The 27,634-nt window shown below is 35.6% G+C and overlaps 1 protein-coding gene across 3 annotated transcripts in view; it reads left to right on the top strand.

The window, feature by feature from the left end:
- The window catches only part of LOC148845668 (putative peptide/nitrate transporter At3g43790), an 81,800-nt gene that overhangs the window by 31,829 nt on the left and 22,337 nt on the right, over positions 1-27,634 (top strand). For 2 of the 3 annotated variants that reach the window (XM_088953277.1, XM_088953279.1), the window contains 11 exons: positions 121-223; positions 399-452; positions 548-610; positions 5,957-6,006; positions 6,126-6,201; positions 11,114-11,323; positions 13,228-13,315; positions 13,944-14,029; positions 14,124-14,231; positions 15,941-15,985; positions 16,087-16,175. In XM_088953277.1, coding sequence (XP_088809403.1) covers positions 121-223; positions 399-452; positions 548-610; positions 5,957-6,006; positions 6,126-6,201; positions 11,114-11,323; positions 13,228-13,315; positions 13,944-14,029; positions 14,124-14,231; positions 15,941-15,985; positions 16,087-16,175 — 972 coding nt within the window. The remainder of the gene's footprint in view (positions 1-120; positions 224-398; positions 453-547; positions 611-5,956; positions 6,007-6,125; positions 6,202-11,113; positions 11,324-13,227; positions 13,316-13,943; positions 14,030-14,123; positions 14,232-15,940; positions 15,986-16,086; positions 16,176-27,634) is intronic. The other variant, XM_088953278.1, reaches the window with a different exon arrangement.

Genomic DNA, 27,634 nt, shown 5'->3' with positions numbered 1-27,634 from the left:
CATTACAAACTTTCTTTTAATTTTGATCCCTGGTTATAATATCCAAGAAATGAACTTCGGTTTGTTGATTGTTTATTATAAATGTTTCTCCATGATAGAAATTTTCATTATTTACCTCAGGGTTATATTCAATACACTCTTTGGCCTCAGTACAAGCCTTTGGATGGCAGTTTCTATGAGGTTTCTTCTTGGATGTTTCAATTGCATGCTTGGGCCAATAAGGGTATTCTTCTTTATATATGTCTAGATGATAATATGACAAAACACAATTTCTTATCTGGTAGAAATGTTAACCACTGCTAATTAATAATTTTTATTGTGGTATTTGCTCCTCTTGTTTCATTTTGTACCGCTGATGTGTTCAACATTACCCATTGATTGTATCCATTGTGTTCTAGGCATATGCTTCAGAAGTTTGCCATGAAAAGTATCATGCTTTAGGACAATCAATTGTAAGATACTTTTCTTTTCAGTGCTTATCATGGATTCCTCTTTTGTTCTGCATCAATTATAACAAAGTATTTATTGATTTGACATTTCATTTCAGGCTAGTACATCAAGGGGCATTGGGTTTATTATTGGTCCAGCTATAGGAGGTTTCTTTTCACAGGTTGAACAGCATTTCCTTCTTAACTGTATTTACTGGTAACTATTGTTGCTTACTCATGTAAACAATAAAATAACAGTTAATTTACATAAATTGGCTGATTGAAATGGGATAACTAGTTATCAGTTGTCTATATGAATCCTCAATACTTAAAAATATGTCCCTCCCAACATCTTAAGGAAACCCATAAACAGTCCTCCAAGAAGGATCCTTGTATAGTATAACTCTAGGATATGGCCTCCAAAATAGATCTCACATATGAGACCAGGTGTGTCATAAACCTATATGACCTTCTCACCAAACATTTGGGAGTTCTTAATAGGCCATCCTCTAAATTGGAGCCTAGTTAGTTCAATGTATAAAGAACCGCCTAAGTGGGTGGTCTGGTCACACAGAGGTGGGGACAGATAGGGGAGTTTCTCCTGGCAAACAGATGGAGGAAAATATTTGCAGTGGAGGACAAGAACTTCATTGTAGAAGAGTGGATGGGTGTTATGAGCTGCTAGTGAAGTGTTGATAGATCAGCCATTCATTATTGGGCTTTATTTTTTCTATTTTTATATGGATATTAATTTTCTATTCTATAATTTGTTCTTGTTATGCTTATGGGCTTGATTTATCTTGGACTGTGGGCCTTTTATTTTTCTTACTTATTGTTTCAACTAATTAGAGGCAGACTTGAAAATTCATAATATATTGATTGGTTGGCTAAATACAAAAGAAGTGGAGGGTTCTTTCTAGCTCCCATGACTGTGATTGTTTTTCCACTTTCTTTTTCTCTTCTCCTTTCTTATACTTTTTTCTTCTTTTCTTCTCAATTATTCTCGACTTTTATCACTTTGCTGAAAACTGTGGGAAAGACATCAGAATTTATGGATGAATACCTTAGAAACAAGAGGTTTTTAAATAAGTAGGAGTAAAATGGAATATATACTATGTATATTTAATAATAATATGGGTGCAAACCAGGGTATACTTAGGATTGGAAACCAATGCATCTTCAATAGGGGTCTGGAGGCCAATAGTAGAAAGGGTGGAGAGGAGACTGGAGAGGATCTCTGGGGGGCAGAATCACACTCATTCGGACTGTCCTTTCAAGTCTACTGACTTGTTACCTTTCATTGTTGAAGGTTCCAGCTGTGGTGGCTGATAAGATAGAGAAATTACAGAGGGATTTTCTATGGAAAGGGGTTGGGGTCCAATGAAGTTCCATTTTTTTATCAGCAAGGAAAGATTGATTTTATTAATAGTGTGAGGACAAATTACAGGGTTACAATAAAACAGAAAATACAGTTGTTACTTCACAATGTGTTACAATAAAACCCAGAAAAGTTGCTGCCCCTAAACTCCCTATTTAGCTAATGAGTCAGCTGTCCCATTTGCGGTCCTTCTTATCCAAGTGAAAGAAGCATTGAGTTCCCTTGCTAGGCTTTCAATATCCCTCAAGGAATGTCTATATCCAAGGATCACTACCCCTGTTATTAGACCAATAGATCACCAGTTTTGAGTCCCCTTCAACCTCCAAGTTTTTCAAATTTGTTTGTTTGGCAAGTTTTAGCCCCTGAAGAAGTGCTAAAAGCTCAACCTTTATTGAATTGGCTATCCCTATAGGTATTGTTATGCAGGAGAGAAGAATGAAAGAAGAGAGAAAAGAGAGAGAAAAGAAGAGAGAAGAGAGAACTGAGAGCAAAAAGATTACTGCTGGTGGCGCAGCTTTTTAATATATATACTAAGGCGACAACAACTAAAATAGAAAAGGAGCAAAAGTACAATAGTACCCCTAGGTACTATACATAGGAAAAAATAACAGCTGTTAACACTCCCCCTCAAGTTGGGACATAGATGTCAATCATGCCCAACTTGTCACATAAATCATGATGTCTTGAGTGGTGTAGTCCTTTCGTAAAGATGTCTGCAAGTTGATCCTTAGAGCTGACATAAGGAGTACACACTTCCCCTGTGATAACTTTCTCTCTGATAAAATGCTTGTCGACTTCGATTTGTTTAGTTCTATCATGTAGCACAAGGTTAGCAACAATGTTTATGGTTGCTTTGTTATCACAGAATAGGGTCATAGGTCTGTCCACTAGAAAACCCGACTCACTCAACGGATTCTTTATCCACATAATTTCAGCCATTCCATGAGCCATTGTTCGATATTCAGCTTCAACACTAGATCTAGCCACCACACTTTGCTTTTTGCTTCTCCATGTAACTAGATTTCCTCCCATGAAGGTATAGTAGCCACTAGTTGACTTGTTGTCATTTAGGGATCCTGCCCAATCTGCATCAGTATACACTTCAACTTTCAAATGCCCGTGCCTTTGAAACAACAAGCCAGCACTTGAAAACCTTTTAAGGTACCAAAGGATTCTTTCTGCTACTTCAAGATGAGTGGTCATAAGGGCATGCATGAACTGGCTAAGGACACTAACTGCATAAGCAAGGTCTGGGCGGGTCATAGAAAGATATAACAATCTCCCTATAAGTCTCTGAAATTGTTTCACATCCTTGATAGGTTCACCTTGGCTGTCACCTAATTTATGGTTAGGATCAATGGGGGAATCAATTGGCTTCACTCCCATTTTTTCTGTATCCTGGAGTAAATCTAGGACATACTTCCTTTGGGAAATGAAGATACCCCTTTTTGAGCGGGCAACTTCAATTCCTAGGAAGTACCTTAGAGGACCTAGATCCTTTACTTCAAACTGTGTGGCAAGAAAACTCTTCAACTTTTGGATTTCATCCTTCCAGTTGCCAGTGATAATTATATCATCAACATATACTATCAAAGCAGCAATTTTACCTTCTCCTCTTTTCACAAACAATGTGTCTTGTATCATTTCTGCTGAATCGCTACATGGAATCTACTGAACCAGGCTCTCGGTGATTGTTTCAGCCCGTATAAAGACTTCTTCAACCTGCACACCTTTTGTCCATTGCCTTGAGCCTAAAAACCAGGGGGTTGTGTCATGTAAACTTCCTCTTCAAGGTTACCATTCAAGAAGGCATTCTTGATATCAAGCTAATGTATATCCCAATCAAGGTTAGCAGCAAGAGAGAATAGAACTCTAATGGAGTTCATCTTGGCAACGGGTGCAAAAGTCTCTACATAATCAACTCCGTACACTTGTATAAACCCCTTTGCCACTAAACGAGCTTTATACCTCTCCACTGTGCCATCAACCCTATGTTTGACTGTGAACACCCATTTACATCCAATTGGATCCTTTCCCTTAGGAAGATCTACAAGTTCCCATGTGCCATTTTTATGAAGGGCATTAACTTCTTCCTTCATTGCATCTGTCCATTCAGGTACTGAAAGAGCTTCTGCCACATTCTTAGGGATAGGGACACTGTCAATGGATGTGAGAAAGGCTCGAAAAGAGGGTGAAATGTTTTCATAGGAAACAAAGTGGGAAATGGGGTGTTTAGTGGTGCACGATCTAACACCTTTCCTGTGAGTAATAGGAAGGTCAAGGTCATTAGCAACAGAGGTATCAATTGCAATGGGGTCAGGGACATCAATGGGAACCAAGATACCTGAGTGAGTATGATCCGCCCTCAAAGAGTTTAATGGCACTGGAGATACAACTTTTGGATTCTCCACAACTCTTGAATTTGGTTGGCCTTTGTAACGATAGAAGAAGACACGAAAATGAGGAGGATCAGGAAGAGGAGGGAGCTGAACCAGTTTCTCCTCATTCCTACTCTCCCCCTGAGGATAAACAGGGAAAAAAGGCTCACTCTCAAAGAAAGAGACATCCATGGAAACACAAAGTTTCCGAGAAACAAGATCAAAACAACGGTATCCCTTCTGAGTGAAGGAGTACCCCAGGAATATGCAAGGAATAGCCTGTATTTTTACATTTTCATCCCTTACCACCCCTCCTATTCCAGACAGTCATGGATTACCGAATCAAAATTCAATTTTAAATATTCCTTTCCCAGAAGTATCCAACTTCTTGTCACCTTTTTCTTTTTTGAAGAACCTACCACTGTTCCTTAATTCCTCAAAACATCAGCAGTCGTGAAGTCAGGAAATAGCTCCATGGACTTCATCCAATCTGCTATCTTTTTTTGACATTCATAACAAGGGAGAGATCGGTGATTACCACTTAGATTGAAAGGAAAGTTCTATAAAATAGTTGTAAGGTCAGCAATGCCATATGGAGCAAGAGTGTTGGGCAATCAATAAACAGTGTCCAAAAAATAAGTGTGGCAAAAGTGCATATGCTGAGATGGATGTATGGAAAAACTAGAAAGGATAGGGTCAGAAATGAAGTCATTTAAAGGAACCTAGGAATAACTCCAATAGGTGATAAAATGATAGAAAGTAGACTTAGATGGTTCAATTACATGCATAAAAGACCACATACACCACTGACCACCCTTAAGAAAAAGCCATCAGTCACAAGTTTAAGGGGTTAGAAGGGCTAGGGGCAGATAAAAAAGGAAGTAGGTTGAAGTAGTAAGAAATGATTTAAGAACTCATGGTTTAACAATGGATATGACATTAAGCAGAATGGAATGGTGAAACAGGATTCATGTAGCTGACCCCATATGGATGGGATAAGCCTTAGTTGATGATGATGAATCATTGCTGAAAATTTAAGTTGATACCAGAGCAAGGTTTCTCTTCTTCTGTGTGTGTGTGTGTGTGTGAAACCCATGTGTATTTAGGATTAGCAGTGTACATGGGTATTTGTAGAAGCTGATTACCATTTTTTATGTCACCTGATAATTTTAACGACTTTTGGAGATTTTGATGTTTGATTTGTTGCATATAAGTTTTTCCTAGCATATGCTGCCCAATACTAGAGAAAAATGTCATTATATTACAGCAGTTATATAAGATAATGGGTTTCTCATTGAGCCCCATGATCTGTTCTTCAATTCTCTTCTTCTAGTTTGTTCTTCTTCTCTTCTCTCAAACTTATTCTAGTTTCTTACCTTATATCATATTTTATATTGAGTTTGGTTGATTTTATTGGGTCTGGGTTCTGCTGGACTGATTGATAATTCTTTTCATTATGGGTGGTTTGAAATGATGGAAAATAATTCATGACATAGTCAAAACAGGAGCCCATGTACTTACACTGTATCTGAATTCTCTTTAACACATATTTTGTTTCACTCTCCATGTTCTAAAGAAACCTATGGTTATTTGTTTGTTCAGAAAAGATTCTATCCATTTGGATATATAATCCTGGTTTCAAATTGTGTTTTTGCTACATCCCTTTACATAAAGTTGTTTCTGATAATAATTTCCCACCCTCAAATGGTTTTCTTATGCCTTGTTAGTCCTTTGGATTAATTCAGTTCACTAGTTTAGTTCATTTGGTGCAGCCTGCAAAGAAATATCCAAATATATTTTCTGATAATTCTCTGTTTGCAAGGTAAGTTATACTAAAAAACCTAAATATCTTAGTTCCTTACTTCCTGACTGTCAGTATTATACATCATAGATCAATTTATATTGAGGTCTCAGAAAATAAACAAATAGAATGTATTGCAGGTTTCCATACTTCTTACCATGCCTTATCATATCAATCTTTGCTCTGGGGGCATTTATTTCTTGTTTTTGGATTCCGGTAAATTTCACAATTCATTCTATTATTTCGTTCTTTGGAAACTGAACCATAGCATTCTTCAATTTTATCCATGTAATATTTTAATTCTTTTTTTTTTATTCTAGCATGCCAAGAAAAAAGTTATTGTACTGGATTTCTTTTGGCAAAATTAAAGTTGATAACTTGAATGGGAAATAGTTAAAATCTAAAAAATATAAAAGCAAAAAATTGACCTATTGTAGGGCTTGGGGTTTGGATAAGAAAATTTAAGGAGAAAAGTATAAATATAGACAAATAGAATAATAGAGGAAAGTGAAAAGGTGAAATATTCTTATGCTATTCATGATCCTTTAATTTTATTGTTTGAACTCCATTTTCCTACCCATATTTCCAACATTCTTTGTTTTTTGATGAATAATGAAGAATTTTATTGAGATAAAGTTTGAAGTATAAAGTACACTGACAAGTGGTTACAAAAACAGAGTTCTCCCAGAAGGCGCGAGTTGCTGCCTTACATAAAAAGTAAAGTTACAATTGAGCCCAGAATAAGTGATCCCTGTTCACCCCTTGCTTAGCTAGTAGGTCAGCCAGCCCATTTTCCGACCTCCTCTCCTACTGAACTCTTACAGTGAGATTAGAGGTAAGCCACCTGAATCTCCTCATCCCTCCCCTAAAAGACCAAGCTACTGTCTCCGGTTCTTTCAGCCCATATTTCCCATTTTCTTTAACTATCTTTATCTTGATTCTTGAGTTAATCATCAATATTTTACATGTTCATTTATAATACTTTTGTCTTTCATTCCAGATAGACTAGTGTCAGCTTTCAGAAATTTCTATACGCTTTGCTGACTTCAGACAGGAAGAGAATAAAATGGTTTGAGAGATGAAAAAAGTAACAAATGTACATCCTTTTTCCATTGCTTATAATTTTGAGACTTTCTACAAAATGACTAAAATACTCCATTTGGATTACTGACCAATTCTTTTAATAGAAAGCTTATCAGATAATTCATTAGTTCTCTCCTTAAGATTCAATTCCAATAATGACTATCTATAAATTGAACATGGGGCTTAGGTATTCTCTTAGAGACTTCAATCTAGACCTAAAAATTGACAAAAAAATTTCTAATCGTTTTAATACAGAGAAGCCTATATTAACCCATAGATGTGACTGGATCTCCTACCCACAAGAACTCTATCCACACCTACCCACAAGAGACTACAGCCATACATTGGGAACATCTCCTCATGAATAACAACATACAACTATACAAATATGGGAGATGTGCCCAATGTGTTGCTCAAATGTCTTGCGGGTAGGAGACCCAAGTGCTAAATAAACCCATAAGATAGATTCAATTGGTGAGGAAGCTTTGGTGACCCTTAGTGACCCTGTCCCACTTGGTGTTTGGATGTTCTGAAAACTAGAGTTTCGTTTGGATCCTATTTGATACAAACTGGGAAGCACGGAATACAACTTTTTTTTTTTCTTTTTGATAACTCAAACAAGGAACGCAATAACAAAAGAAGATACTTAGCAAATCTCGATGGTAGAATGCACTTTTGACCAGAAAGAATACTGTTTGATTAGTCAAAACTTAGTTGATTTGGCTGGCATGTAACATGCATTTATGGTGCATAAATTCTGCAAAATTTCAGTTCAGTCAAACATGTGGAAGTTCCCTAACTGAAGGCTTCAGGATGACTGGTTTTTGGGTTTTACATGGGGGTGATCATTCTTGGCCTGACCCAGCCCAACCTGCAATTTTTTGGGCTTGGGCCTAGTTTTTTTCTTTTTTTTTTTTGTGTAGGCCTGGCTCAGCCCAATGTGTATATATATAAAATAGTTAATAATATATAATATTTTATAATATGTTCATATTATAAAGTACTATATTATGTACTATGTGTAATAAAATATAAATATAATTATATGTTATATACGTACATATGTATTTTATTTTATATTGAATATTTTATATAAAAATTTAATTTATATTATACATACTTGTACAGTTGTATGTTGACACATTGATCAACTCACATATGGGAGTTGTCCTCCTAGGCAAGGTTTTCATTCTAATTACCAAGCAATGTGGGACTTGGGACAACACTTAATAGTGAGTGCAATACTATTGAGTTGACACATGAGTGCAAAAGTATTGAGTGTTGTCCCAAGTTCCACATTGCTTAGGAATTAGAAAGAAGGCCTTGCCTTCATCTATAAAAGGATAGACAAGCCAAGCCTATGAATTAGAGTGAAACCATATCCTATTTTTTTGTGTCATAGGCCTAAATTCAAGCCAAGCTTGGCCTAGTTTGGGATGATGCAAATATTTTCTTTAACGTATCATACATTTACACATCATATAATGGAAGTAGTACAAAGGAAAAGGAGTATGAGCATTAGAAAGCTGATTATTGAAGGAGACTTCTTCAAGCTGGTGCTGGGCTAGCTGAAGGAAGAAAGGAATGGGCTTTGGAACTACAACAATGAAAGGAAGAAATTTAAGTGGCTAACACAAGACATTGAACTAAAAATGCTTTGAGTTAAAAGAAGTGCTATTAATTCCTTTGCTGATGTTTTAGCAAACTAAGGGGTGGATAGTGATTCTTTCTTTTGGGCTCAATTGTAATCAAGGATTAAAGTATCGGTATCGAGTATTGTATTGGACAACTTGGATACAGATACACTTTGGAAACACATGGATACGGACGAAAAATATGGATATGCTAGGGAAACACATAAAACTTTCATAATACATTAATAATATTAAATTTAAGGTCAAATAACCATAAATAATGTGTAAATAAATAGAATATATATTTTAATGGTGTATATGGAAAAAATATATTACAATAAATATAATATGACGCATAATATCATGCAATTTTATTGATAATGTATCAATCAAGAGTCCAAAATGCAAAACATATTTCCCTATTATATTTTAATTATAATATCAATTATTTTCGGTTTTACTATTTTTACTTTTTTACATTAACAAAGAGGTCAACCAAATATTAAATGCTCCATGTAAATTAAAATATCCATTAATAATTTATAAAATGTAGAATCTCAACTTAAAATATATCAAATCTGTTAAAATTTCTAAGATACATATCATATGCAAATTCATAATTTTTAACTTTTAAAATGATTATTCCATTATTATATTTTTATTCCTGTAATTTTCTAATTAAATTTTTTTTTGGTATAAATGTAGATTAGTAGATTTGATAGATTTAATTTAAGATTATATCCTGTAATGTAAATTAATATATATATATATATATATCATGTGCAAATTTATAAGTTTTAAGTACTAAAATAATTATTCTCTTATTAATATTATATTTTTATAATCTTTTTTAAGATTCAAATAAAATTTTTATATAAATGTGGATTTGATATATTATTTATTTCTATTATTTTATAAAATACTGATTTTAAGTATTACTTTTTTAATTTTTAGTTGGAGTTAACTGTAATATGTATTATTTATTTGAACTTCATTTAAGTAATAATGAAATAAAATCTGTATTCATTTACTCATGAGCACAAAAGATGGAGTGGCGTAGTGGCATACAGTCGCGGACGTTAAGCTCTCCCTTAGCTCTTAACGCGGGTTCGAATCCTTGCAACTTTCTTTTTCAGTAGAAGAGTATGCGTATGCACATTCACGTCTCACGGGTAGTGTATCATTCTATATCGGTCTATATCGATATGTATCAGCCAATACAATGTGATACGAACCGATACACACCCGTACTGGCCCGATACGCATGACTAACAGGATACATCTCCAATTGTAGTGTATCCCGTGCCGGACGCTAACTATAACGATACGATATGCTCCATATCGGACGTATCGCATCGATATTTCAATCCTTGGTTGTAATTTATTGGAACTTCAATGGGAGGGCTAAGGGAAGTTGTTTTGAATCTCTACTAAAGCTTTTCTATTATTGATAAAAATTTACATCATATAATTTGAACTTTTATAAATAATTAAGCTTTCATTTTTTTATGCACATAGGCCCAATGCTTAGGCTAGGCCTATATAGACCAAGGTCCGGGCTGGGCTGGGCCTGGGCCTAGGACTAGGCTCTAAGCCTTATCATAGGTGCTAAGCCTGGCCTGGTCCAATAATCACCCCTAGTTCTACAAGTCATGATTAAAGTCGAATTCAATAGGTTAACTAGTGGACCCCATTTTTTCGTGTCATCTACTATTGAGTCTTTATGTTAAGTTTGGTCCATGTTGGTTTAGTCTTTAAGAGTTATGTTTCAATCTTATGGAAATATACTATTTATAGTAATTTTAAGACTTACTATCTGTTGTAATTGCCATAATTGTTATTTATAGTAAGTATCATGATTATTATTTATAATAAAATTGTTGGTTATATTTTAAGTAATTCTTGGTTCCTTACGTTAAGTTAGTCCTAGTAGAATTAGTAGAGTTATAAAAGTATCCTTGTTTGAATACGGAGTTTCTATTTTGTTTGTCTGAATACAAGGAGTTAGAGTCAAAGTACAAGTTGGAAGTTGCTTCCTTTTGGTCTATAACAGCAAGTCTTGCAAAGAACATTCTATTATACACTTATACTCTTTTAATAATTTTTCTATTCTGCTTAGGAATGAACAGAGTTATTTTCTGTTTCTACTACAGACAATAGCTATAGTAGAGTTATTCTTGCTTCCTCTTCTAATTTTTTTCTTCTTTATTTTCTTGTTAATACTTGTAGCTGAAGCCTATTGCTGCGCATCAACAGTTTTCTACTTTAATATTATGAACAAATGAAAAGAAAATATTATACATGTCCACCGGATGTATCATTATATTAAATGATTTCTTGAATAATCTTTAGTTTATACCTTTGCAGAATATTTGATTTTTTACCTTATGACTTTTGGATCTTTATTGCAGGAAACATTGCATAAGCATAACAGAAATAACAAGGAAGAATCATATGATGCACTGGAAGCTTCTTCACATAGATCTGATGAGAAGGAAGAAATGAAAGAAACTGAACAAACTGGGCCACCTTCCAGACTAAGCCTCTTAAGGAATTGGCCCTTAATGTCAACTATAATTGTATATTGTATTTTCTCACTTCATGAGATTGCTTATGCAGAGGTCAGCTTTCTTGTTTTAACTTTGTTTATCTTTATGCATGCTTCATTTATTTGTTTTCTGAATATCCTGCAATAGAATTGAAACTTATTTCTTATTAGATGTGGGTGTGTCATTTATTTGTTTTCTGAATATTCTGCAGTATACTTGAAACTTATTTCTTATCCGATGTGGATAGTTAGTTGTGTAGATCCTCTTCAATCAATTTTTCTATTTTGTCCTTACAAAGATTGCTCTTTATTGAAATATGAATAAATGGGCTAGGCTAACTGCCCAACTTTCTGTCTCTCTCAACCTCATTTGTGTGTCTGTTGTGCTCCTTTAGTTCTACTTTTTCCTTCTTCAATCTATTGATTTGAGAATAAAATCAAACTCAAGTTGGTATCAGAGCACCAAGTGGCACATCTTCGATTGATTTTGCACCAAATTGATTGTCAACATCATCATTGATGTCAACAAGCTGTATGGATGTTGGTGATTCCTGAAGAAAACCCTATATCTTGATCAAGAGTCATTTTAGATGAGTTTAAGCATATTTTTCTCATTTATTTAAAGCCAGTTTGACCTTTTTCATGATTTTTCTTTGAGAAAATCGAGAAAATACAGTTTTTTTGGAATGTGCCACAATCAAGATGAGGACATTTTGGTTTTGGCTGTAGTAATTCAAGTTGATTGATAATTGTGGAGTTTTTTCTTCACTAAGTTCCCAACCCTATTTTTTGGGTTTTTTTTATCTGTACAACATTCAAATCGTTTCTGTTTTGGTATTGGAATTAGTGTGCTTACATCACAATCACTAATGTACAACATTCAGATGGCTTGAGAGCAATGGTACATTAGTAATTTTGGTCTAACTTTATATTTGTTTTTTGTTATTTCAATTGTGTCCCACCTCATAGGGCAGAAGAGACATTTAATTTTACTTGGAATTCTATTTAAGTACTGGTCGACTGGGGAAGAGTACTTTTAGAGACCTTCAATCTACCATAAAAGTGTTCTTAAGCATGCAGATGTCATTCTTCCTGGGTTTTCTTCTTTATTGGGAGTAGTGTTCTGCTTATTCTTTTATTTATTAGTTGTTTCTTCTATTATATATGTACCCTTTTATTATAGGGGTAGTGTAGGGAGTAGTGTTCTTCTTTTCTTTTCTTTGTCTGCTTTCTGCTTACCAGTCCAAGTGTTGCCTAGGTGACTAGGTGCATCGCTTAAACACCTTGCTTAAGGTGTGTGCCTTATTATATATTGTATTTACCAAAGACTGACATGTGCCTTTTTATTATAATATCATTCATATTTCTACATCTTACTGACATGTGCTTTAATACATTCTGCTATATACTTTATATACCATTTGTATTTTGTTTTAAAGTTTTTCTATTGAAATTTAAAAGACCCAAGGGTTTTGAGAAGAGAAAAAGAGAGAATGAATAGAAATGTAAAGAGGTTTCTAATTTTTTTTTTTTTTTTGTATTTTCTCTTTCTTACATTAAATAAAACTGCAGCTCTGCCCTTGCTCTATTTTTTTCTTTTCCATTTCTAAAACCAGTCTTTCACCCAGTTCAATACCTTTGCATTGTTCTTAGGAAAGGTAAGCACACTTGTACTGTGCATCCCATCCCTGGTTTTTTTATCCGTTGATCACTTCTTTTTCTTATAAACATTTCATATCCCTGTTATCTTCTGTTTCCATTTCTAACTCTGTCTAGGAAGCCTAGTCTTCTTATTGGAGGAAAGCATCTGTTTATGGAATTCAGTTTTTTCTCTATTTTCTTCTTGCTTTGTTTCTAAATATCAATGCATGATTAAGTCTAATATTTTTTTTATCGTTCCCATGTCTAGATTTTCTAGTTGATGCCAATCTTTTTTTGTTCTGTTTTACATTAATGATCAACCTCTTATGTTTACAGGTATTCTCACTATGGGCTGTTAGTGATAGAAAATATGGAGGCTTGGGCTTCTCATCTCAAAGTGTTGGTGAAGTTCTTGCAATCTCTGGTATTTAGGAAATACTCATATTCCAATAAGTCTTAAAGGATCAAATTGTTTATTTTGTATTACTTCTTTAATAGAAGAAAAAAAATATTAAAAAGAATGGATTATTACAATGTGTAAGTGGTAAAAAATCACCAACAAGGCAAACACTTATTAAAAAAAAAAAAAAAAGAAAAATTATACCGAACTGGCCCTACAATACCTCAAGGAAAATCCCTGAAAATTATTACAGACACCACCCATATTGTTATTTTATTAAGAGTGTTTAAATATAATGGATTAAATGACACTATTTTCCGTGTGTCTAATAACTACTGTATATAACAGGGCTAAATCAATGGTAAAATAAAAACAAGGAAAGGAAGCAAATGATAAAATGAGATAGATGTACACATAGGGTACACTGACTATGTACAGCAATATCTCTGTTCACATTTGAAGCTTTGATTAATAATTGATAAACTAGAAAGGTAAAGGCATATCTATGAATGGGCATGCATTGTTGAACCTTGATAGTCTTGCAAGTTACAACCTAGTTTTTCCCCTTAATTGTTTTTTTGTTTGTCCTTGTTTATTAATAACACGTTTACATTCACAAAATTGTGTTACTGACCACTTTCAACATTATTAGGTTTTGGTCTTCTGCTATTTCAGCTTTTCCTATATCCAAGTATTGAGAAATTTCTCGGGCCAATAATGGTTTCCCGCCTTGCAGCGGTATACATTTAACCCCACATTTTATCATTTGTCTATTTGTGTTTTATGTACAAAATTTGTACACCATTAAATTTCCAGTACTTTGAATATACAGGTTTTGTCAATTCCATTGTTGTCAAGTTATCCCTTTATAGCTTGGCTATCAGGCTTCACTCTTCAATTAGTGATAAATTGTGCTTCCATATTGAAGAATGTCCTATCTGTAAGTCAAGTTTAACCTGAACTTATATTCCTTAGGTACTGAATGTTCTGTTAATAAGAAGATGCAATTTGTCACAATTTTCATTGAGTTTGCATTAAAATCATTTTGTTTTGGCGAAATGAACTTATAAAATAGTTTAACGATATAAAAAATTGTATTTTCAAGAGTGTGCTGAAGATAATTCTACCAAGTTTGTTGGTAACACAATAGCTTTCTCTTGAACTGTAGGTTTTCTCTATAAGTACATAAAGAATATTGTGGTAAGAGTTTGGTGTAGGAGCCAAGGTCAATCTATATAAGGAATGTGACCCATTGTTTTAGGAGAACTATAATGAGAAAATCGAAATGATGGGAGCACAAGTAAATCCTGAATGGCTTCAAATTTAACAAAAAAAAAGGCTTACCACAATATTGTGTTTACATATAAGCATTGTATCTAATAGATTGCCATTTATGTTTTGTATTTTACTTGATTGTGCTTTGATTTTTATTGCTAAAATTGTGTATCTTTTCTTGTTTTTTGTTGACAAAACAATGTTCTCGCTATATAAATTTACAAATGACAAGTGTGTTGCATGTACAAAAAATGAATTAAAATGGTAGAGTGCAATACTTACAAGTTATAGATAGGTAATGCATACCATACAGGCTGTCTAGTTTGAAAATAGAATAGAGGTATCATAGAGGTTAGACACATATGAGCATTTGAGAGGGAGCACCTGGAAGATTGTGGGAAATCAAAGATTGGTTAGACACATTTTTCCTGCTTAAGGTGTACAGTCAAGGACATAAGTCACAAAATTTGGCAATCATTCCCACCCAACGTCTTCCTAAAACTTCATAGATGAACCATCTCCGACCTTAAAAGAAACATAGTTAAAGAAAGCTGATTGAAAGCTCATAGTCCCATTCCAAACACACACCCCATATGAGCATTTGACCTCCTTGTGTCCCATAAAAATCCACTACCCTTCTCCAAAGAGCATTCCTTTCAACCTCAAACCTCCAAAGCCATTTACCCAAGAGCTCACTGTTCAAATACCATTTTACTAAATGGTACCTCTTTTCAATGCCAAGCACTTCATCTTTCTTATCCCTACAAACTAAATACCATTTTACTAAATGATACCTCTTTCAATGCCTTTAATACCCCAAAGAAAATCCCTTTGCATCTTCTCGATTGAATTCTCCACAGAAGATGGAACATTAAGCAAGGATATTATAGTATGTACAGTCCTATTATACAACAGTACACCAAGTCTACAAAAGCCCATAAAATTCCTATAAAAAGATGATTGGCTTGTCATACCATATGGCCTCTTGACATCAGCTGTGGGTAATGATGCATCAGAAGCCAAATCGTGTTTCCAAATCAAAAAAAAAAAAAAAACACTCTCTAATACCAAGATGTACTCTAAGCACAATAAAGTCAGTGATTGGTCTAATAGGTACAGTGTAGAGAAGAATGTTACGAAGACAAAGTGTTCTATTTTGCATCAACGTGCTATTCTTTTAATGCATATAATTATCAATTACTAAATAGCCCCTGACACCATGTAATTACATAATGTGATAAAGTTCAAATAACTAAAATACCCCTGAACTATTAATAATATTTATTAATATTAATGTTCATCCTACATAAGAGCATATTTAACATTTTCTCTATCTACTGTCATCTTCCTAAGGGTTTTTGTTTATTCAAATAGGTGGTAACTCTTACTGGATTATTTATTCTTCTGAATAGTGCTGTTGTAAGTTTATTTCTCATATTTTCCTACTCTTTATTGTTTTTGGACTCCCTTTTAATTTTCTTTCTTGCTAAACACTTTTTGACATGACACTGCAATTGTAGCCCCAACATCAAAGAGGAGCTGCAAATGGCATTTCGATGACCTTAATGTCTACTTTCAAAGCAATTGGTCCTGCAGGAGGAGGCTCTCTGTAAGTGTCAATATGTCATATATATAACCTTTTTTTCTCACTTTTGTAGGTTGATTACAATTAAAGTAAAAAATAAAGTTAGATATGAGCTACAGATTCCATTACCAGGATTTTTTCAGCTCACTGGTTCAAGTAGTAAAACTTTGCCTTTGACTGTTATCAGTCGGTTGTATTTCCCTTCTTTTGAAAACTTAATACTTTTCTTAAGTTATTCTCTTTTTAATGTTTAAAGTACTTGATTCCATTCAGTGGAACTAACAGGCATCCTGTCAGGTTCTGGCTCTTGACCTTGTTTTCTTTCCAAGAGAAATTATTAACATTCAGAATGGTGGTTTCATTTTATGTACGCCCATAAGGCAGATTTTTGGAATGCTATCTTAACTATAAGTAGGAAGATGGAGGTGAAACCACTTGGTTTGATTCGTCAACCTTCAAACATCCCCTTAACTGTCATGTTCATTAGTTTAGCTTCCCTAGGCAGTTTAAAAAAGTTTCAGCCATGAGCCCTATATAAGAACCCTGGAGAACTAGATCTGCACAAGAGAGTTATGGGTTGTCCAAGTGAATCTATCTCCGCATTAAAGAGTTTATTTATATTTCTTGTCATTTATATGTAGAAGTTATTAAATACCCATATTTGGCAAAAAAAAATACATAACAGAATGACAAAACATATTTCAGTAGTAGAAGAGCACAATAATATGGTACACTAACTACATAAATTACAAATTCTCACCCACTGTTTTATTTCCACCTCAAACTGATGTGTTTGTTCTGACATCTGTTTCTCAACTACCCAAATCATAGATTTGGTAAAAAAAGAATGACAAAAATCAATTGTTTAAGGTGAAAGAGTGACAATGCCGAGAATTCAAGATGTGTGCTAATGCCAAGGGCAGCCAACTATTGCAAAAAGTATGAACACTCTGAATGCTAGGCAGAGATATGGGGCAGTGGTGAGTGATTTGGGATGCTATATGTAGAGAATAAAGAATAAGTTCATAGGCAGTTTTGTCTTTTCGTTTTTGTTTACTAAATACTAATGAGGATTATTATTGTTGTCTTTGTAAACTATCAGATGATATCAGTAGAATGGAGCATCCGGCCCTAACAATCTATTCTCCCAAACACTAAATCTACTCTTCTCTTCCTCTCATATATCCTATTCTCTTCTCTTCTCTTCTCTTATCCACTCATTCTATCTAATCTCCTTTCCACACTATTAAACAAATCAACATTTTATATTGAGAGCTATTGCACGATCAATAGAAGTCATCAACAGGTAAAGGACTCTATTGACATCATCAACCAGTATAGATACGTCAGTGGGTGTTCTAATGGCATATAATTTAAATGCCTAAGTACCCTAAAATCTGATAGAACAGAATAGAAATGTCATGAAGTATTCTGGTGACCTGAAACTTTAATTTGTAAGAACCCTAGAATCTGAGGAGGTTCTCTTTTACTAAGTTTTTCATGTACTGCTTTCTATTAAAAGGTACTGTTATGATATTTTTCTAGTTTACTTTGAAATACCAGAAAAATAAAAGATTGAAAGATTTGATTTTGTTAACAGTGTATAGGAGTATCAATGTCATTGCATTTGGCTGATGATTAGGTTCCTATTAAGAGGCTATTTGAATTTTGAAATACAACTATAAAATGTTAATGATAGAGGGGTATGAGAGACAATAGACTTTCTCACCCCATTTCTTTCTTGTGATTTCATTCACAATAAGCCACCAATTTGTGAGTTATTTGGTATCAGAGTAACTGATATTGAATAGAGAAGTCTGACACAGTCACCAAGGTGTTGCTGACATCACTGGCGGCCATATGGGTGGCATTAGCAGCTGCACAGTCAGCAATCACCAGATCTTAAGAAACCTAAATCCTGATCAGCCGTGAATTTAGAGTAATTTTCATACATTTTTTAATGATGCTTTAAAAAGATCTAGTATTCTTTTTTTATTTTAAGGTGGAAAATTAGTGGGGTTGAATCTGTGTATGGATTCTGTAATATTTGACCAGAAGCATATTTCTAGATCTCCTAGAGGTATCCCATAATTTTCTGAGGTCTGAAGAATATTTACAATTTTTTTTCTTCAGAACTGTTTACCACCCAGCTTTATTATTACCTTTTTGGATGCACTATTTGGTGTCTATCTGCTATATGAATCATTAGGAGTTGCGATTGTGTTAGTATGTGCTGCAAGGGCACTTTAGTCTTTTTACCTTAAGTTGTACTGCCACCCTAATATAAATAGAAGTTTAGGCATCGCCAACCCAGATTTTTGGACCCTCCATCAATTTTCTGTTCTTCTGTTATTCTCTACATTTTTCCTTGATTTCTTCTTGGATAATATGGTATAAGAACAAGAACTTAGTTGGTTGTAAATGGGCAGTTAACACAAGGATGATGGATCAATTGAAAGATACAAAGCTCACTTAGTAGATACTTCTACATATGGTATTGACTATTAAAAACCCTTTCTCCTATTGCCAAGATGAACTCCATTCAGGCCATTCATTCTCTAGCATCTCACTTTTCTTTTCCTCTTTACCTGATGGATGTAAAAGTGCCTTCCTCAGTGGTGAGTTAACAGTCAAGGTAAAGTTTACAAATTAATTGGTTTGACCACTTTAGGGGAACCATTCAGAAGATTGGTTTTATTTAGTCTCAAGCTGATCAAACTCACTTCATCAAGAAGGTAAATAACTCGGTGATGGTGTTGTTTGTCATGAAGATGATATTGTCTATTGGAAATAGTCCTACTGAAGTTGTTAACTTGGAGGCTTTCTCAGCATTTGAATTTGAAATCAAAGACCTTGGAGAACTCAAGTACTTCCTTGGCATTGAGGTGGTTAGATCTAAGTAATTATTTCACAAAGAAGGTATATGTTAAATTTATCACAAGAGAGAGGAAAGTTAGGGGTCAAAACTGTTGAGACTCCTGTTGATCTGAAGTCAGGTGCTGATGATGGGGAAGTCCTTCCCAAACAAGAGAGTCTTTCAAAGATTTGTAGGGTGGTGGTTGTATCTTTGTCACACATGACCCAATATTGCCTATGATGTGAGTTTGATTAGCATAGTTGTCAAGGCAATGCCTAGGTGACAAGGAGCCCTTGGAGGCTCGCCTCACCAAATCCCCAAGCAGTTTTGTATATCATGTTATAAAATACTTTTATATTCTTAATTTTTTGAGATTATAATTATAAAAAAAAAAAATTAAACTAAAATATCCATTTTTCTTATATACTAATTCCTTTTTATTATTTTATTATTTGTCAGGTTTAATCAACACAAACATTGATAACTTCTGTATTGAACCATCAAAGACTTCAAACCTGAACCAATAAGTAAAGAACTTAAAATTTTGTCTAATCAACACATTTTCTTCTTTTTCTATAACAAAAATATAGGTTCATGCCTATATTTTTTGAATTTTCTTTCCTTTCTTCTTTTTCTTCTCATTAATATGTTGATTTTCTATACTTAAACATGAAGTTTATACTTTTCTTATGAAAATTATGGATAATTGTTAAGGAAATATGGCTATGGAACCTAGAGAACTACCCTAGGATATATATTTTTTACTTAAAAAAAATCCATCGCCTAGGCAACTAGGTGATAAGGCGCCCTTGAAAACTTTGTTGGTTAGCCAGTTTATGCATCATCGAAGAACAACTCATACATAGGCAATGGATGGGATTATGTGCCATTTGAAAGATAATCCAAGAAAGGGTATCTTCCAATCATGGTCATCTTAAGGTGGAAGCCTTCATAGATGCTAACCGGGTAGGATCTATTGATGATAGATGGTCTACCATCTGAATACTGCACATTTTTTGGAGGTAATATTGCCTCATTAAGGTCTAAAAAGTAATTTGTTGTTGCCTACTCTAATGCAAAGGTGGAGTATAGAGCTATGGATCCTGGGATATCCAAGTTTCTTTGGTTTAATAATCTCTCAAGTGAGATTGGAGTTGAGTTTGAGAAGCCTATGAAATTACACTGTGATATTCAGACAACAATTAATGTTGTCATCAATCCTATGTAGCATTATCACACTAAACATATTGAAGTAGACCACTACTTTATTAGAGAATGCGTTACTAATGGTGAGGCTTATTATTTCTAGTCTAGAGATCAACTAGTTTATTGTCTCACCAAAGGAGTTCCTTAGGTAGGCATGTATGATATCTATAACTAGCTGAGGGGGAGTGTTAACAATGTATAAGTGTAACAAAGTCATTATATTGACAAGGATAATAATGTCATTATGCTAGTGGAGGGAAATCGGGTCTTCGAGTTCCTCACTGGATATGATATTGTCAAACAAAACATTCTAGCAAAAGACAATGCTGGGATGGAGCCAAGGACCGGTACTGAGATGAAAGATGTGGTATGTGAGTACTGCAAGAAAATTAAGCACACAAAGGATACCTATTGGAAGCTACATCCAAAGCTCATACCTCCTAGATTCAAGAACACCAATAATGATAAGAAGAGTGGGAACTAGGAAGAGTGGCAATGCCAATGTAGCCACCTATTTTGAGGTTGAAAAAGGTTATAGTGATGAGAAATCAATAGGGGAACAACTTGTAGCTCCCATAGCAAAGTATGAGAAGTATGGACAGCTCATCAACCACTTAGAATCTACTACTATAGCTGGTTCCTCTTCAGGGAATGGTTCCTCTTTTGCATATGCCCATTCAAGTATTCGTGCTACTGCAAACCATGCTTCTATCTTAGGTAATTATAGGATACCTTGGGTAATTGATTTTGGTGCCTCTGACCATATGGCTAGTGTGTCCCATTTATTTCCTACTTATCAACTTTTATTTGGTCAAGACAAGACCTCTCTTGTTGATGCCTCCCTTACTCCTATCTCTGGCAAGGGAAACATTAGAGCTTCAGATACCCTCACCTTATCCTCAATTTTTAATGTTCCTACACTAAATACTAAATTGCTTTTAGTTAGTAATTTGATAAAATCCTTGAACTGCAATGTAACCTTTTTCCCTTCTTACTATGCTTTTCAAGACATGAAATCTCAAAAGGTGATTGGGAGTGGCCATGAAGCGAATGGGATAAACCTGTTGGATATGCTTGGGCAAAGTCAAGTATCACTTCAGAGAGCAGCTTTTGGTTCTAATGCAAGTCATGCAAGTTGTCAAACCATTGTAGAAACTATTATTCTGCAAGTAATGAAAGATCTATAGTTCATTTTCATATTGTTCACTCTGATGTGCGAGGGTCATACCATTTACCTTGAGTGGGTAGTTATAAATACTTTATCCTACTTATTGATGACTTGTCTTATTATACCTGGCTTTACCTTATGCGTTCTCATGCTGAAGTACCCAAACTTGTGAAGAAATTTCATGAATTTGTGCTTACCCAATTTGATACCTACATCAAGATATTCCAATCAGATAATGCTAAGGAATATTTTGAGAGGTTTGGGGTTATACATCAGAGTTCTTGTCCGCGTACGCTAGAGCAGAATGGGGTGGCAAAGAGAAAGAATCAACATGTTGTTGAAGTAATCGGGAGCATTCTTTTAGCCGCCCATGTTCTAGTGAGATTTTGGGGTGACGCAGTTATGACAGCTACCTACCTTATTATTCACATACCTTCTTGAGTTTTGGGGTTCAAATCTCCCTTTGTTGTCTTGTTCCTTGAGGGTGAAGTTCCCTATTCCTTTGCATGTCTTTGATTGCATATATTATGTTCATGTTCCTAGCTCTCAGAGACATAAGTCTAAACCCAAGTATCGGAAGTGCATTTTTCTAGGGTATGTCTCCACACAAAAGGGTTATTGTTGTTTTGATCCCACTAGTGATACTCATTTTGTCTCCATAGATGTCACCTTTACAAAGTCATTTCCTTTTTATGGTCATTCTCATGAGGGGGAGCATTCCATTAAGTTGCTTGTTTCATCACTTCCTTTGCCTTCTCTTGTTGACCTTGGCGTTGAATCCCTACAGTTTCTTCTACCCCATTGGCAGAGTTTTCGTCTCATAGTTCTTTCATTCCTGCTCCTCCTCCACCTACTAGTCCTTCAGCTTTCACTACTCATCTTATTGTTCAAAGGTGGTACCAAAAACAAAGGTTACGACATGAACAGGTTGTTCCCTCATCTGCAATTGAGCCTCAAGCACTCCCAACTCCTGAAGAGAGGGCAATTCCTTCACCGCTTGCTCAAGAACCTCCCTTCCCAAGCTTGGACCCACCTATTGTTGTGACAAAAGGTAAGAGAAAATGTACAACACATTGTATTTCCAAACACCTGTCTTACAACCTATTGTCCCCATCTTATTATTCTTTCTTCGCTTCTATTTCTTCTCAACTACCCAAGTCAGTTACAAGGCCTTGTCTAAACCAAAATGGAGGGAGGCTATGAAAACTTAAATAGAAGCACTTCGCAAAAATAATACCTAGGATATTGTGGATTTCCTTCATGAAAAGTAACCAATGGAATGTAAGTGGGTGTTCACCATCAAGTATCATGCTAATGGTACCATTGATAGATATAAGGCTCGGCTAGTAGCCAAGGGGTATACTCAAGTATATGGAGTTGATTATATGGATACCTTCTCACCAGTTGCAAAAATGACCTTAGTAAGAGCTTTGTTGTCTTTGGCATTGAGTTATGGCTGGCCATTACATTAGTTTGATTGAAGAGGTTTATATATCCCTTTCCCCAGGTATGTATTATAAGTAAATGCAAGGCAAGGTATGCAAGTTGAAGAAATCCCTTTATGGCCTCAATTAATCCCCACGATCTTGGTTTGACAGATTCAGAGTTGCACTTGTTGAGTTTGGCTATATGTAGAGGAGAAGTACCCAGGTTACCTTCCTTATTGTTTATGTTGTTGATATTGTGGTTATAGGGAGTGATACAGAGGAAGTTCAGGCACTCAAAACTTTCCTTAACTTAGAATTTGAAATTAGGATTTAGGGGAGTTAAGATATTTCCTAGGAATCAAAGTTGCTAGGTCTAAAGATGGCATCTTCATTTACCAATGGAATTATGTGTTAGATGTTCTCATGAAGACTGGGAAACTTGATGCAAAACATCCTTATACACCTATTAGTGCCAACCATAAACTCTCAGCTAGTGATGGTGAGCTCTTGGTAGACAAGGGAGTGTTCCAAAGACTTTTGGGGGAGTTACTATACCTTCGCATGATACAGCCAAATATCTCATATGTTGTCAGTTTGATTAGTCAGTTTGTGCGCTGCCCTAGAAACACATATATGGTTTCTGCAAAACGGGTTTCTGTGTTACTTGAAGGGAATTCTGGGAAAGGGTATTCTCTTTCTAGGCATGGACACATGAAGTTAAAGGCTTATACAGATGTCGACTAGGCTGGTAGTATTGATGGTTGGAGATCTGCATTAAGTTACTATTGCCTTGGTTGCGGGGAACATTATCCCTCGAAAAGTAAGAAATAGTTAGTAGTAGCCAGATCTTGAACAAAGGCAAAGTGCAGGGCAATGGCACATGGAGTTTCAGAGTTATTATGACTCAGGTCACTTCTAGAGGAGATGCATATTGCACACGATAAGTCCTTAATGTTGTATTGTGATAACCAGGTTGCGGTTAACATAGCTCACAATCTAGTTCAGCATGATAGGACAAAGCATATTAAAATAGACCAGCATTTTATAAGAGAAAGGGTGGCTTCTGGAGAAGTTTGCCTTCCCTTCATTGCCTTTGAGCAACAATTAGCATATGTTCTGACGAAGAGTGTCCCTAAGGAAAAGTTACAACACTGTGTAAGCAAGTTGGGCATGATTGATATCTATGCTCAGCTTGAGAGGGAGTGTAGAAATGAAGGGTTGAATGGACCTTAGTTTCTTTCATTTCTTTAGTTATGTTTATGTTTTATGTTTATAAGTAGCGGACCTTAGTTGTGGGCCTGTTTTCTTTTTTTTGTTGTTGTATTTAGTGTTGGCCACCCTACTACGAGTATGATGTAATTGTGCTCATATTACAACTAAGAGAATAAAACATAACATTGGGGGACTGGAGGGGATCGAACTACTCTCTTCTTTCTCTCTTTTCTTCCACCTTCTTCCATAATTACTTTTTTCTCTTCCATCTTCTTCTTCTCTTCTATTTTCTTCCTTTATTTCAGATTTCAGGTGGGATCTACAACTACAACTATAAAAGTTAATGAGAGAGGAACATGAAAGACATGCCACATTAATAACAACAATGATTGCCAGATGACATCAGCCACTGATTTGTGGTTCTTTGATCAACTATGTTCTTCATAATGGTTGGAATCATTTTTTAGTACTGTTTTTTTATTAGATCTAATCGGGTTTCAACATGTGACTTGCGGATATTAGATCTAGTTTCTCTTTAGCCTACTTTATTTGATTCACAATACTGCTTAGGACCTAGAAAGGGATTTTGCATTCCCCTTTTATTGGGTTGTATTGATTATTGCATTTATCCTTAAGAATGAAAATGGGTAAGAAGGAGGAGTTATCATTTTCAGTCCAGCACGGAAATTTCAGGCTTGGGCCTAGGTTTTGTGTTCAGGCCCAACCTATGCCCAGGCCCACAATTTTCCAAGCCGGGCCTAGGCTCAATACTTTAGGCCCAGCCTGTAATACATATTGTATAGATTATTTTATATTTATATATTTAGCATTTTATGTATAAAAGACAGGCCCAGAATCAGGCCTGGGCTTGTGTTTCATGCTTGAAACCTAGGCCAGGGCAGAGCTAGGCCCAAGCTATAGCCCTTATCACAGGTGCAAAGCCTAGCCTACGCCCAGCCCGACCCATAACCACCCCTAGAAAGAAAGCATCGAGCTAACGACATTGTTGCTTGTTTCCAGCTTACCTAAGATACATTTTCTACCTAGTCAAACTAGAAATTTTGTAGAAGAATTGAAATTGGACTAGGCTACCTGGTAAAAAATCCTACTTGCATTAGGAATCTAGTATAATGCCTCCTGGTGACTGAGGTAAGCATGAGAAGAGTCTTTTTGCATTGTAACTAGGAATTCAACTTAGGTCAAGTTGGGTTGGGGCTTTGTGCTCAATGGGATCAAATGGCCAAACCCTAACCCTAGCCCAATGTATCCCGACTTGTAGCCCTAACTAGAACTCTCAAGAAAGCTTTGTAGGGATTGTCTTGAAGTGTTCTAATCAAGCAAGAACTTTCATTACACCTAGGTAAACATTTTTTAGTGTTTTTCTTTAAAAGAGCATTAAAGATTACTTATTATTATATTGATATTTATTTTTGGAAATAATTTTTGGAGTCCCAGCAGTTATAAAACTCTTGGAAAAATCCCATGTGGTGGTGATTAGTTCAGATAGTGAGTATACAATGGTATCCCAATCAGATTCTTACACTATACTACTATGGTGTGGAAGGACATAATTGTCATGATATTTTACATGAGGGGTCTTGGTTGATAATTTCCAAGTTCTTAAAGCTATAACTTGTAGATGTAAATCAGTCCTCTAATATCAAGATTAAATTTAGTGATTAGCAGAATAGAACAGATCTTAATAATTGTATAAGAGAGGAAGATGGCGAAGAGAAGAGGTAAGAGAAGAAGAAGTCGAATTAATCACCCTTCTCCTCTAACCCTATTTTTTATTAATCTCTAAAAAGATGATGATGACAAGTATACCCTTAAGTGGGCGGCCAGCTTGGCAGTTACATAAAGAAAATAAAATAAGAACAAATAATAGGCCCATTAAGTGAGGCCCATCAACATAAAATAAAGGGTATCACATGAGACGTTGTTAGGGCTCATTCGGCCCAGTCTCTTTACACTCCCCCTCACACTGAGCATGATGTCAATCATGCCCAGCTTGCTTATATAGTGTGTCAATTTCCCCTTGGGAACTCCCTTGGTCAAGATATCAGCCAGTTGCTCTTCTGATGTGATAAATGGTAAACAAACTTCTCCTGAAGAGACTCTTTCCCTTATGAAATGCCTATCAACCTCAATGTGCTTAGTTCTGTCATGCTGAACAGGATTATGTGCAATGTTGATAGCAGCTTGGTTGTCACAATAGAGCATCATTGGTTTTTTGTAGTCCACCCCCAACTCCTCTAGAAGGGATCGTAGCATAGTAATTCTGACACACCATGAGCCATTGCCCTGTATTCTGCTTCAGCTAAAGATCTAGCAACTACTGATACTCCTCCAAGACACAATATTCCCAGCAACCAGAGCACAATAACTAGAGGTGGACCTTCTGTCATCAATACATCCTGCCCAATCTGCATCAGTAAAGGCTTCCAGCTTCATGTGACCATGCTTAGCAAATAGAATACCTTTCCCTGGAGTACCTTTCAATTAGCACAGAACCCTTTCTGCAGCGGCTAGATGAGTATCTCTGGGAGAATGCATAAACTGACTGAGAACACTTACTGCATAGGAAATATCTGGCCGAGTCATGCAAAGGTATAACAACTTCCCAAGCAGTCTCTGAAACAATCCTTTATCAGACAAAGGTGCACCATCTGTGGCAGAAAGCTTATGATTAGGATCAATGGGAGTGGAGATGGGTTTAGCTCCAAGTTTATCAGTTTCAGCAAGAAGATCAAGGACATATTTGCGCTGAGATATGAATATACCGTCCTTAGATCGAGCAACTTCAATGCCCAAGAACTACCGAAGATCTCCCAAATCTTTGATGTCAAATTCAGAGTTGAGAAATGCTTTTAGTTTATTGGCCTCTTCAATGTCATTACCCGTGACCACAATATCATCAACATAAACAATCAAGAAGGTCACCAGAGAGTCATTTCTCTTTAAGAACAGTGTATGATCAGATTGTGTTTGAATGTAGCCAAAGGAGACAAGAGCAGCCCGAAATCTCTCAAACCAAATCCGAGGAGATTGTTTGAGACCATAAAGGGATTTCTGTAGTTTGCACACCTTGCCTTTCATTTCTTTTCCATACACTCTTGGAGGTAGAGACATATAGACCTCTTCATGCAGTTCTCCATTCAAGAAGGCATTCTTAACATCAAACTAGTGTAGGGGCAGTTAAAAGTAACTGCTAGAGAAAGTAAAACCCTGACTGAAGTCATCTTAGCTACAGGGGCAAATGTCTCCAGATAGTCAATGCCATACATTTGGGTGTAACCCTTAGCAACCAACTGAGCCTTAAACCTCTCAACAGAGCCATCAGAGTTATATTTAATAGTAAACACCCATTTACAACTCATTGGTTCCTTTCCTTCCGGCAAGTCCACAATGTCCCAGGTATGATTCTTATGTAGTGCATCAAGTTCGGTCATCATAGCATCTCTCCATTCAGCTTGAGATAAAGCTTCCGGTACAAACCTGGGTATCACAAGGGAAGAAACAGAGGCAAGAAAAGAGTAGTGGGAAGGGGAGAGAAGGCTATAAGATAAGTGTTTGGATATACAATAGGCTGTACACTTCCGCTTGCTCTTGC

Source organism: Nelumbo lutea, chromosome 7, assembly GCF_056320005.1.
Source record: "Nelumbo lutea isolate HS-2025 chromosome 7, American lotus-T2T, whole genome shotgun sequence".
NCBI lineage: Eukaryota > Viridiplantae > Streptophyta > Magnoliopsida > Proteales > Nelumbonaceae > Nelumbo > Nelumbo lutea.
This window is presented reverse-complemented; position numbering and strand designations above follow the sequence as displayed.